The 12,987-nt window shown below is 40.1% G+C and overlaps 2 protein-coding genes across 4 annotated transcripts; one reads left to right on the forward strand and one right to left on the reverse strand.

Moving 5' to 3' along the window:
- Window positions 1-91: 91 nt before the first annotated feature.
- Window positions 92-3,588, reverse strand: kctd10 (potassium channel tetramerization domain containing 10). 2 transcript variants are annotated; one of them, XM_026322818.1, is made up of 7 exons: window positions 3,510-3,588; window positions 2,527-2,740; window positions 2,265-2,434; window positions 1,952-2,038; window positions 1,788-1,840; window positions 1,468-1,663; window positions 92-1,361 (listed from the first exon to the last, which is right to left on the reverse strand). In XM_026322818.1, exons 1-7 carry the CDS (start codon window positions 3,510-3,512, stop codon window positions 1,143-1,145), a joined length of 942 nt encoding a protein of 313 aa, XP_026178603.1. In that variant the 5' UTR covers window positions 3,513-3,588; the 3' UTR covers window positions 92-1,142. The 2 variants fall into 2 exon arrangements, with proteins under 2 accessions (XP_026178603.1, XP_026178604.1); XM_026322819.1 differs by having other exon boundaries at window positions 2,527-2,736; window positions 3,510-3,584.
- A 297-nt stretch (window positions 3,589-3,885) lies between these two features.
- On the forward strand, window positions 3,886-12,286 carry ube3b (ubiquitin protein ligase E3B). 2 transcript variants are annotated; one of them, XM_026322728.2, is made up of 28 exons: window positions 3,886-4,092; window positions 4,336-4,414; window positions 4,539-4,707; window positions 4,821-4,938; window positions 5,083-5,142; window positions 5,232-5,336; window positions 5,432-5,528; window positions 5,634-5,719; window positions 5,852-5,934; window positions 6,123-6,228; window positions 6,312-6,432; window positions 6,567-6,744; window positions 6,979-7,145; window positions 7,262-7,429; window positions 7,544-7,715; window positions 7,805-7,923; window positions 8,020-8,134; window positions 8,255-8,354; window positions 8,440-8,559; window positions 8,644-8,820; window positions 8,908-9,018; window positions 9,123-9,260; window positions 9,366-9,431; window positions 9,522-9,580; window positions 9,692-9,874; window positions 10,065-10,176; window positions 10,258-10,350; window positions 10,451-12,286. In XM_026322728.2, exons 3-28 carry the CDS (start codon window positions 4,547-4,549, stop codon window positions 10,640-10,642), a joined length of 3,207 nt encoding a protein of 1,068 aa, XP_026178513.1. In that variant the 5' UTR covers window positions 3,886-4,092; window positions 4,336-4,414; window positions 4,539-4,546; the 3' UTR covers window positions 10,643-12,286. The 2 variants fall into 2 exon arrangements, with proteins under 2 accessions (XP_026178513.1, XP_026178512.1); XM_026322727.2 differs by having other exon boundaries at window positions 3,886-4,414.
- Window positions 12,287-12,987: the final 701 nt, after the last annotated feature.

Genomic DNA, 12,987 nt, shown 5'->3' on the forward strand with positions numbered 1-12,987 from the left:
AAATAAGGTGTAATTCTGATTTCTGAACTGAATGAAGCCATATGTATCATAATTTTGTATATCCACTTGGAACGGAACAATAAAAACAAAAAACATTTGTAGAAATTTATTTGTGATAAAGTATGTATAAATATAAAACATACATATATGTTACATATATGTTCACTTCTGTACAGTAAACCTACAAGTATCATGATTGTTAGACATATTTCAACTCAAACCTATTGTGCAAACGGTACATTCTCTGATGAATACAGCGATGAAGGACAGGTCTAATTTCTCTCCCTGTTAAAAGCTTGTAGACAGGATTTCCTTGCTGCCAGGGAGATCTCTGGTTACAGTCATTAACTTCAACCTCAGCATCTATCATTCAATCACCTCGGTACATTTAACACCTCAGGTCACAGCTCAAGTTCCCTCCGCTGAAAATAATGAGTGACTGAAGGGAACATGCATAAATGTTAAAATGAAATACGGCAGAAGCAGTACAATAAAATGTTGCATCCACCTGTGATATCTTAATTGTATCAAAAATTAGTAAAATTTAAAAAGGTTTAATTGCTATTATCTACAGGCTACAAATTAGCCTGGGTAACATTTTCTAAGAATAAAAGAGTGCCACCATGTGACCTTGTGTACAACACCTGGCTCATTCACTGATGACCATACAGTCCACAATAAGAAGAAGCAAAAATTATGTACATTAACATTTAGCTGCTTACATGATACACTTCTTGTTCTTCTTGGTGTAATGTAGTTAGGACCTTAAATGACAAATGTATACTGACAATACTACTTTTAATTCACACAAGTGAAACTGGTCATCTGCATTGCTGAAACAATGTCTATGGGGTTCTGCGTGCTAGCAGAAAACAGTGACAGTAGTTATAATGTCTAACAGACAGAAACCAAAACACTACAGCCTGTCAGGCCACACAACAAAAATGACAAGTGGATGCTCAATCACAAAATCACTTCACCACCACACACAGTTCCATGACATTCCTCTCATAACAGTCTCCTGGAGGAAGCTGGTTAAACAAATGTGGAAGTCAGAGAGGCGTTAGGTACTGTAAGGCACAACTGTGGAGCAAAGACAGTCCAGGGTCAGAGACACAGGCCAACAGGTCGAGGGAGAAAGGTCACTGGTGGTGATGTGTGCGGTCATCAGGTCGTTTGATATGAATCCTACGAACTCGATCTATTCGATCTCGCTCGTCATCCTCATCCAGGTGATTAGATCGTCCTGCGGCGCCCCCTGTTGCCTCCAGCAGAGCATTGTCAGGACCTCTTCCATCATGGGACTCATACAGGAGAATGTTGAGGGTCTCCTCATAGATTCGTGCCTCAGGAAACTCAACCTAGCAATGAAGTAGAGTGTTACACAAGAGACGAGAGGTATTTAAAGAACATACTATACAGCAGCAAGAACTCTTTAGAGTAGAAATAATACAAACACATGGTCACCTTTGTCTGTTTCTTTTCTGTAGCATAAACAATGGAGGTGCAGCACACTTCAGCAATCTTACGTCCCTGGCCATAAAATGACCAACAACAGATCTCATCTCCAATCACATCTTTGATGAACAGTACTCGTCCATTGAACCGCAAAGACAGCTTGTCGAACAGCTCAATATTTTTCAGCATATTGTCATCAGAATTGCTGGAAAGAAGAGAGTTACAGGATGGCCATTTACTGAGGCAGTTAGAGTTATGATGATTCCACCATATTATTATCCTTCTTTAATTAAGACCTGCTAGCTTTTGATACCAGTTAAAGAGGACACCTGGTGTATGAATATTTGTTGTTGCTCCGGTTGTACAGCAGTTTGACCGTAGGCTGTGAAGACATAGATGGTTTGGTTTTTTAAAGATAAATTAAATTACAAATTGCTCTTGGTATTACACACTAGAAATTCAGATGGTTATGTAAATAAACATGATAATGTACCTTATTTGAGGTTGCAATAAGCTTCTGCTCCTCCTTAGATGATGTCATCAGAGGGACTTTACAAAGAGGCTCATAAGTTTCTTTGTTCTAGAGGGGGAAAATAAAATCCATTAAAAACATTCAAATTGGAAAACCGCAACATATACTGTACAGTATAATAAGAGCAACAATGCCACCTTGTGGGACAGAGTATCAAAGATGATGGACATGCAACCCCAAATTATATTCAAAGAATTATGACATAGTAATAGCAGTATAGATAAAGTATTACTATATTTTCATATTTAATAGACATCCCATTTAGTGGTGGTACCTGCAAGGCAGCTGTGCATTCATCAGCTAGGCCTTGGACAAGGTAATATTTGGCCTCAGCGAGCAGTTCCTCCGTTTCCCGTCGACTGTCTGGAAGCGGCACTGCCCCATCCCTAAGATAGTTAAGGATTGTTCCAAAATGTTTCCCACAGCGATCAATCAAGATCCAACCTATGTATATGAAATGGTAAAAAAAAAATAGTAACAGATCATGACCAGTGCAATGATGAAATAAACCTCAAAAATTTTTGTCAGCACCTCACCTTCACTATCTGTGAGGACCTCCATTCTGCCACTGAACATGGCTTTGAGCATTGTGTCTTGTTTGGTTAGTGTCTGCATTGTAGTGTAGTACAGTGCCCCACCCACATTTAACTTCACATATTTAGAGCTGGGACTGGAGCCCTTGAATGATGTAGTACGGGTTGTAGCTGCTGGCACTGCCGAGCTCACCACACTCTCACCTGACATCTCTTCCTGGGACAGAACAAGAAAAAATAAAAACAACAACAACAAAACACTGACTGTCACTCAATATTTTCTGATGTCCCTTGTCAATCTGTAGCACCCTTCACCAAGGAATAAGCTACATCAGGCTTTAAGATCATTCAGTCACTAGGGAAAAGAAAAAATAATTGAATTCCTCAATTTTAATAATTAAATCTGCAAAATGAAATACTGCACTCGTAATGACCATTGTATTTTATTTCTGTACATGGATATTTCAAAGCTTTAGCAAGACTTTGTACCTTTAAGACTTACAAGCGAGGCAACTGGCTTATGGATATAACCCGCAAAATCTTTATATAGTTAAACACAAGTTCAGCAGCTCAAGTTAAACGTAACACTGTGCTCTGGGCTTGTTCACACTATTTGTATAACGTTATTTTAATTCCTCCTCTGAATAATAGTTCTGCTCAGATTGCTGTTATAAAGCTAAGAAAAGCTGGAACAGGACAGAGATCATCCAAACACGTCTGCGATGGAGCTTCGACAGGAGTTAATGGGTTAGTAAAACTAGAAGCTTATCTCTCTAACTAACTTTATCCAGAAACAGTTAAGGCTAATTCGGTTTTAGCCAACACAGCTAACTCAGCTAGCTAGCTACGTTAGCTAGCGTTCACTAAAATTACAGTTACATATCCGCCAAAAGGTACATATAATAGGACAATGAATATTAAACCACATTTTGGGCATAATGGCAGAGCTTTTTTAATCGCTTATGATAAAATACGAGTATATTTACCATAGAACCCACAACAGTCTTCGTAATTGTGGCTTGCCAACGTCAGTCAGCGAACACCCACTTCCTTCCGGTCCAAGGCTGCGCAGTTATAAAAAAACATTACGTCAATGTCCTGTACGCAATTTAAAGGGACAGTTCACGTTAATTTGTTAACGATTAAAGAATGTTAAAGAGTGTTAAAGGTGTGATAAAATGAGACACACATAACAGTGTTCCTAAGTTCACCTTCTGCTACACTGATAATTTTAAAACGCAGGTAAACAAAAAATGGCTTTACTGTATTAGCGTTAGCCTGCAGATTTCCGCTGTTGAGGGAGTAACAGTGATAACAGCCCCCCCCCCCCCCCCACCAATCACCCTACACATTAGGAGAAAGATTTTATCCACTACTAGATATATAAATTTGCAGTTACAACACAAACATAGAGAGGTTAGTGTATTTAAGGCTTTCTATGGATAAATACTTTCCTATAACGATCTATACATAAACACAAACACTACCCGGAATCGTTTAATGTGACACATGGGATTAATGGCTGCAGTCAATGTACGGATCTCCTCTCATTGTTTACATTTCGAAACGGTATGTTCCCTGTGTTTTTGAGAGTGTCATTGATGCGGACTCAAACCTAACCCCGCGAAGATGGTGAAAATCGCTAAATCAGTGTGAAAATATTCACCCCAAGACAGTATCAAGTCAACAAGCCGCGAACTAGCCCTGTGTGCTAACTGTCCCAGCTCTATCTCCAGTGTACCGCCCGTTGCTCCAGGGATGGCAACTTAGTGTTCATGTTTCTTTTGGCTCTCTCCCTGTTTGGATCTCAAGGGCAACCAAATGACTCTAAGGGTATCACGCCAGGCGAGCCTGAAAGCCAGATAAGATCTTCATTTGAGGAACATCGCAGGTGAGTTCGTGTGATGGTGTTCGTTTGCTAGGATGCTGTATTATCACATCAATGCAAGCAAACCGATTAGCAGTTTGTTGTTCCACGGTGCAGCGACCACATGGTTTATATTCCTCTTTTCCAGGGTGCACGATGTTTAGTGTACCCCAGAGCTCCAAGTCCGAGTTCCTGGACAAAGCCAGGCAGGCTAGGGAGGAGAGGAAAGGACATAAAGAGAAGGAGAGAGCAGCAATCCAAATCCAAACTCTGGTCAGGAAATTTCTCTGCCGCTGCAGACTCCAGAAGCAAATAAGGTGCTTAACCCTGCTGTTTATTGCAGATTTACAAATACCTTGTGATTTGTTTGCCAATATGTTTTCCAAGAGCATGCTAAGTAAATTGATATTTTGTTTCTGGATCTCACCAGGAAAGAGGTTGATGATTATTTTCAAGCCTCTGAGACTGGAACATCAAAAAGAAATGCACTTTCAATTTTCAAAATTGCTCGGAAATTACTATTCATATATCGTCAAGAAGATAAGATGGTGAGTTTTCCAGCCATGCTGATTTAATAATTGTCAGATTTTATAAGAATAGGTTTCTTGTCTCATGTTCTATGGAGGCTAACAGGCATAATGTAGATTGTTGTGTTGGGCTGTTTGACAAATCTTATTTTGTACGTTACACAGAGGTTTGAGAAGCTTTGCCGAGCCATTCTTGCCAGCATGGAGGTGGAAAATGACCCTAAAGTGAGTATGCTTGTGGTTTACCCTCTGCATCTGAACTGTTCTTATATGGAAATGTTACCTCAGTTATTCTTTTTACTTTTGGCTCTCAGGTCTGGTATGTGTCCTTGGCTCTCTCCAAAGACCTCACCATTCCCTGGCTCAAACAGATAAAAGATGTGCTGTGGACCTGCTGTGAGCTACTGAAAACCTTAAAGGTTAGTCCTGGTTTCAAACCGGATATTTTGTTTTGTTGTTGTTCATCTGATTGTAACAATATGCGTAGCGTCACTGCTTTACATGTGATTTGCAGCCTGACATACTTCAAGACAATAAATTGGTAACGCTGTACCTCACAATGCTGGTGACCTTCACAGACACTTCAACTTGGCGGATAGTCAGAGGGAAGGGTAAGTCTTAAGTTAAGCTGAGGTTGTTAATATAAACATGTCTTTTGTTATTGCACAGCACGTACTCTTCAAGGAACAACGTTCATTTTTCCCCTGTTATTTTAGGAGAAGCTCTTAGACCCGCTTTGACAAGGATTTGTGAAAATATAATGGGGCATCTCAATCAAAAAGGATTCTATTCAGTACTGCAGGTTCAGTACCCATTCTTTTTCAGTTGAATCAAAGGGGATTTAATGTAGTGTTACACATATTTTATTCTTCAATGACAACTGTTATTTTATTAATAATGCATCTTGTATATGATTATAACTTTTCTTGTTTAGATCTTGCTGACCAATGGCTTGGCTCGTTCTAAACCCTCTCTGTCTAAAGGCACTCTAACAGCTGTCTTCACTCTGTCATTAAGGTGAGCTCAGAGCTGGCTATGTGATGGTCATTACTCCTATTTTAAGAAGAACGTATCACTTTATATTTCAGTTTTAATATATGAAGGAGAAGATACATGTTATCTCCAGTTCTGTTATCTCCAGCTTCCTTTGTGTTTTTGAGGTTTTATTTGCATGCTGTCTTTTTAATTAAGTCTAATATTTTTAGGCCTGTGATTGCCGCTCACTTCTCCGATAACCTGCTGAGATCTTTCCTCCTTCACATCATGTCAGTTCCAGCTGTGGTTTCCCACCTCAATATGCTTACGCCAGAGGTAAAGGCCCTGTCATATCTAACACACATATAATAATTTGAGCTATTAGAGTGTAGGTTTTAATCTAGTTTCTGACTTTCCAGTGTATGGTGTCCATCCAGACGCATGAACTCCTGCGAAAGTTCATCTTGTTTCTCAGCCGTGAAGAACAGTGTTCGGACATCTGTGTGTGCCTTGAGGGAAGCCACACACTCTGCTTACTTGGTAAAGTATTTTGTATAAATATGGGCTGATCCTGTTATTGATCTAATCTAGTTGTCCAGTGATTTGAGAAACATTGTGTGTACTGTCGGCTGTTATTTTTATCCTTGTGACTGCATTTTTCTCATGTTTGATAGGCAACCTGATTCATTTGGGCTACCTTAATGAGAAAGTGCTGGAAGAAGAGGCTAGCCATTTTGTCAAGGACCTGACTGACATGTTGTCCTACTGCCAGAGATATGTTTCTCAAAAGAAGTCCAACCTTACCCACTGGCACCCTGTCCTGGGCTGGTTTTCACAAACCGTAGACTATGGGTCAGTAAAAGAGATACTGTTTACCTGAATGGTTTTAGAAAAGAAAAAAAAGTTGAAGAAAAGCACCTCAGAGGCCCAAATTACACAATGGAGTCCCTTGTAGCTTTCCAGATATTGCACAAATAAAACACTTACATGATGGCTTCATCTGGCAGCGTGATAGAGCTCAACCTGAAAACAACATAATGCCAGCCATATCTGTCCTCTGCCTTTTCTGTCTTCTGTCCTTTGTAGTCTGAATGAGTCAATGCCACTGGTCACCAAACAGCTTCAGTACCTGTGGAGTGTTTCTGTCATTCGAACGCTCTTCAGTGACGTCCTCTCTAAAAAGCTCGAGAGTCAGGAGCCCACTCCTCCACCTCCACAACCCAGCACATCACAAAACAATCTGCCAGTCAAAAGTGAGTTACAACCCCCCCACCACCACACACACATACACAGAAGTGCAGTCTGTTGAATTTAAAAAAGGTTTGAAGTTTCTTCAAAGTTCCCTGCTGTGTTGTGTGTGTTTGGACAGACCTCTTCAAGCGAGCATTTCAGAAGTCAGCTTCTGTAAGAAACATTCTGAAACCAGTAGGAGGGAAGCGAGTCGACTCAGCTGAAGTTCAGAAAGTGTGCAGCATCTGTGTCCTCTACCAGACGGCTCTGTCTACACTAACACAAATTCGTCTCCAGATACTCACTGGTCCGTATTAAATTCTTAGATTTTATTACACTACATAGACATGCGGAATTTTGGAAGCATCCTGTAAAGTTCCACATGGACTACTTCACTGTACATTTTTTGTGTTTCCTGTAGGTCTGACACACCTTGATGATCTTTTGCCCAAACTTTGGGCCTTCATCTGTGAGCTCGGTCCTCAGGGGGGCCTCAAGCTCTTCATGGAGTGTCTGAACAATGACACTGAAGAGTCCAAGCAGCTCCTTTCCATGCTCATGCTCTTCTGTGACTGCTCACGGCACCTCATCACGTAATTTAGCAGACTATTACCATGTTGTGCAAAAGATGCCAAAAAGTTGCATCACCATTCGATGACGATGCTTTGTTACTATGTTACAGAATTCTCGATGACATTGAAGTCTATGAAGAACAAACATCTTTCAAGATCGAGGAGCTCATCACTATCTCCTCATTTCTGAACACATTTGTGTACAAGATGATATGGGATGGCATCTTAGGTGAGTTCATGGCCTCACTGAAACTTCAAAGTTATGATTATGGCACCTAATTAAAAGATGCATATTTTATTGAAAAAAAAATGTATTTTGTGTTAGAAAATGCTAAAGGAGAGAAGCTGGAGTTGTTTCACAGTGTTCATGGTTGGCTGATGGTGCTTTATGAACGGGACTGCAGGCGAAGGTTCACCCCTGATGACCACTGGCTACGCAAGTAAATACAAACACTGAAACACCATAGCCGTTTATACCCTAAATGCATCAGCCTTGTCTTTCAGTATATTTAGATTGTTTCATGATTACAAAATTTATGTCTCTGTGATGTTACATTCAGGGACCTTAAGCCCAGCCTGTTGTTCCAAGAGCTTGAAAAAGGCAAGAGAAGGGCCCAGCTTCTACTGCAGTACATTCCACATGTCATTCCACATAAAAACGTGAGTAAACAGGATCCTTTCATTTAAGGCACGGTGTTGTTTTTTTTATTTTCAAATGAATAATTGCTTTCCCTCTGCATTTCAGAGGGTACTACTGTTTAGGAACATTGTCACAAAGGAAAAAGAAAATTTAGGATTAGTGGAAACAAGCTCTGCATCACCACATGTCACTCACATTACCATCCGTCGCTCACGGATGTTGGAGGTACGCAGTTAACAAATCAGCAAAGTTCCAAAGTGTTATACCATATCAGTCATCCCAAAATAAAGCTTTCTTCTCCCTTCTTAGGATGGATATGACCAACTTCGTCGGTTACCGGTGAATTCTATTAAAGGCGTCATACGTGTGAAGTTTGTCAATGATCTGGGAGTGGACGAGGCTGGTATTGATCAGGATGGTGTCTTTAAAGAGTTTCTAGAGGAGATCATTAAGAAAGTGTTCAATCCTGCTCTCAACCTGTTCAAGGTAATTGAGTTAAATGGCGTGCGGTTTTAAAACACCTTTTGGCATTGATTTTACTGTTTTGTGTGATTTAATGTTTATTTTTCACAGACTACAAGTGGAAATGAAAGGCTGTATCCTTCACCCACCTCATACATCCATGAGAACCATTTACAGCTGTTTGAGTTTGTAGGGAAGATGCTCGGGAAAGCTGTATACGAGGTACTTTTCATCCCTAAAGAAATGTCTCATTTCTTATTATCAATTTAACGCAGTATTTCGGGTGCTCTTCAGTGATTGTATCTTTATTATTTCTGTGTATTCAGGGCATCGTTGTGGACGTCCCCTTTGCCTCTTTTTTCCTTAGCCAAGTCTTGGGTCACCACCACAGCACCTTTTATAGCTCCATTGACGAGCTTCCCTCGCTGGACTCAGAATTTTACAAGAACCTTACTTCCATCAAGGTGAAAGATTTCACTTGGATTGTTACTTTTGTTCCCTAGGTCACATTATTGTGGTTTGGTTTCTAATATCAAGAGGACATTTGATTTTGATATTTGATTTTTCAGCGCTATGATGGAGATGTTGGGGATCTAGGACTGACGTTATCTTATGATGAGGATGTTATGGGGCAGGTAAAGATGGCAGACATAGAAAATATGATACATTGTAGTTAAATATATAAAATTCAAAAGTTAAAAGTAACATTTTATGTTTCCTTACAGCTTGTCTGTCATGAGTTGATACCTGGGGGCAAAACCATGCCAGTCACCAATGAAAACAAGTATGAAACAAAAAGACTGATTTTGAATTTAAAACATCTTTTTGGCTCATTGTGGTGTAAATGTAATAAAAATCAGTCTAACTCTGACTTCATCTCCACCCTCTCCTGCAGGATCAGCTACATCCACCTCATGGCTCATTTCCGTATGCACACGCAGATTAAAGAGCAAACTGCAGCTTTCATCCGGGGCTTCCGCAGCATCATTAACCCAGAGTGGCTGCACATGTTTTCCACACCTGAAGTTCAGCGTCTTGTCTCAGGAGACAATGCTGAGATTGACCTAGATGACCTCAAGCATGTCATATTTTATTTTCTTTTTCTTTCATTGTCATACTTTCTACAGTACCTGAAGTTCAGCAACATGTTTGCATTAAATCAGTAGTCTCTTTAAGCCACACACCCTGTTTGAATAGTAACATAGTTTCACCTTCATATTTGCTTTTGTTTATACAGACACTTCATCATTGTTGTCTCTCGTTCACAGAAAACACACAGTGTACTATGGAGGTTTTCACAGCAGCCATCGTGTCATCATCTGGCTGTGGGACATCCTGTCCAGTGACTTCAGTGCTGAAGAGAGGGCTATGTTCCTTAAAGTAATGCGCTCCTTTGTCATAACCACATCTGTTCGTTTCTAACACCAGGCAGATGTAATCATCATCTCTGCGTTTTCACAGTTTGTTACCAGCTGCTCAAGGCCGCCTCTTCTCGGTTTTGCCTACCTCAAACCACCTTTCTCCATCCGCTGTGTGGAGGTTTCAGATGATCAGGTAAGAATAATAAAGGATGCTGCTTACAAGTTGTTATGTTTAGGTTGTAGATGGCTTTCATGTGTTACATTTGCAATAACAGAGCATGTCCTGTGTGTAGGACACTGGTGATACCCTTGGCAGTGTCCTCAGGGGCTTTTTCACTATCCGCAAGAAGGAGCCCGGTGGTCGACTTCCCACTTCATCGACGTGCTTCAACCTGCTCAAGCTACCCAACTACAGCAAGAAGAGCATCCTGCGCGACAAGCTGCGCTATGCTATCAGTATGAACACAGGCTTTGAGCTCTCCTAACTCGATTGCATCAGGACAGTCTGCACAGCAGGGTTGTGTTAAACAGCTTGAGCCAAGCACGAGGCTCCGTTCACCCAGACTGGACCCTGTTATGTCAAAGGGGAGTCACCTGAACAGAAGGCGAATCATAAAGGATTTCCAAATGCTCCTTTTGTCTCTAAAACTGGATGAGCACTGCTCAGCTCACTTCCTCCAATCAAAGGAGATGCTGCTCCTGCAACACAATCCTATTTTAAACATCTCCCTCTGCCACTCCAAAAACTCTATATGTCATTCATTTAACTTGATAAAATATGGATATACAGTGGCTAAATCTCTGTTTCTCATGCTCAACAGAATCACCCTTGGATCTAACACTCCCATTTTAAGCGAACTGGAAAGCAATACAGTTGCAATGCAAGCCATTAGACACGTGGTCGACTCACTTGAGTGAAACCAAGCGATGCATTTAATACACTTTCAAGCTTGGACTGCATTATCCAAGCGTTTTAGCAGATTTTGGGTGAGTCTTAGGAGTGTTTGCTGAACAGAAGTCATCTTTTATAAGTTGAAGACAAGACAAGTCGGTGTATTGTGTAACATCTATGAAGGAGAAGTTGCTGGTAACAGTAAGGCTGTGTTGAATTACGTTATGTCCCATTCTGAGAAAATAATGGTGACTTTATTCCACTAAAAGACACTACAGTCACCTGAGAGCAGTGTTGGCTCTCTGGTTTGTATGTTCAGTACATCTGAAACCCTAACCTCTGCCACAGCTGTGGTACAGCAGCAAAGACTTCCTTGACAAGATCCAATCGTGCTGTTGTTTGATTTAGAAAAGATGTCCTAGCTGTAGCATCTTTTTAACTTTGAGAAACCAAACTGGAATTGTTTTGTCACTATTTGTATCTTCCCAGGAGAGCAGTGTTCATGTCAGATCTGTTCTTGATCTTCACTCCAAAAAAAAAAAAAAAAAAAAAAGGAAGTCAGTTAATTATGTGGGTTTTCATACTGCTAAGTAAAACTGAAGATTTCACATGATTGACTTTTGAATAATAATGCTGAGTGCCTCATGTATCGCCATCCCCCTCCCCTATCACGTCTGACTTTATCGCAACTGCAACCAGTAACCATAAATTGGAAACAAGCCATAGAAATGGGGGCTACATACCTGCGCCTGCTAACATGACAGCGCAGCAACCCAACCACTGTACTACCACTACAGCAGCACCAACCGAGGAGGGTTTTTACTACAATGCTCTAAGATTCTGTGGACTTTCAAAGCCATGCGGAAAAGAATTTGAGGTGTGAAAAACCTCTCGTCGTGATGTCATGGACTGGTTTTTCATCCAAATGTGACTGCTTGATTTGATGTTCCTTTGGATGGAAACATTGCACATGGTTCTGCTGTTTGTGGCTGCCGTGTAAAGGGACAATTCAAGAATGAATGTTACCTTATAAGCCTAAAATATTACTTCACACAGGGTTCATAAAGCTAAGGAAGAGGACTGCAACTTTTAAAGATAGGGTTAAAAAAAAAAAAAAAAAAAGAAATCTTTACCAAGTTCTTTATTATGCAAAAAATATATTCACACTGTTATTAAGAAGTTACCAGGCTATAGAACATACTGGTCAATGTTGCTGTGTTTTTAATAGTAATATGACCAATAACTTGTGTGAGAACAACAAAAAAATAAGTGATCCAAATTAAAATGCTACCATTACACATACATACATATATACAAATATATATATATCTACATATATATATATATATATATATACATAACACTGGTTGTTCTGAATTTACTTGCAGTCTACTAATGAAATTGAACAATTTGAAAATCTGACAAATCAGTTAGGAGGATCTTACTTTCAAGCAAAACACTGCGAATGGATTTAAGCGACACACCACACAGAGTGTGTGTGTTAGTGTGCAAGTGAGATGAAAGATACCTCACACGTCTGTCTGTGTCGTCTGATGGGGTCTCTCATCTGTTTTTAATGATGTCAAGAGTAGGCTAGACTTTTAACTCTGTGGACTGCCAGCCTCGGCTGTGGATGTCCGCTCTTTTAGTACAATAAAATAAATACAGAACCTGGAAATGTCCCTCTGCACTTTATTGTGAAGGTTTTCATGCTACACTGAAATATGTGAGTGTGCTGTAAACAAAAAAAAAAAAAAGAAAAAATATTTGCCCATGTAAAAGATACCTTTCCAAGTGTAATAATAATTTAAAGCATTTACACTTAATCGGTGTTTTTAAGGGAACAATTAATAAACACTTAGTTTTTTTAATGAGTTTATTACAAGCACCTGCTGCGCCTGGAAGGACCCATGAGACTGAAGTCTACTGTTGCTTTAA

This window comes from Mastacembelus armatus, chromosome 9 (assembly GCF_900324485.2).
Source record: "Mastacembelus armatus chromosome 9, fMasArm1.2, whole genome shotgun sequence".
Classification (NCBI taxonomy): Eukaryota; Metazoa; Chordata; class Actinopteri; order Synbranchiformes; family Mastacembelidae; genus Mastacembelus; species Mastacembelus armatus.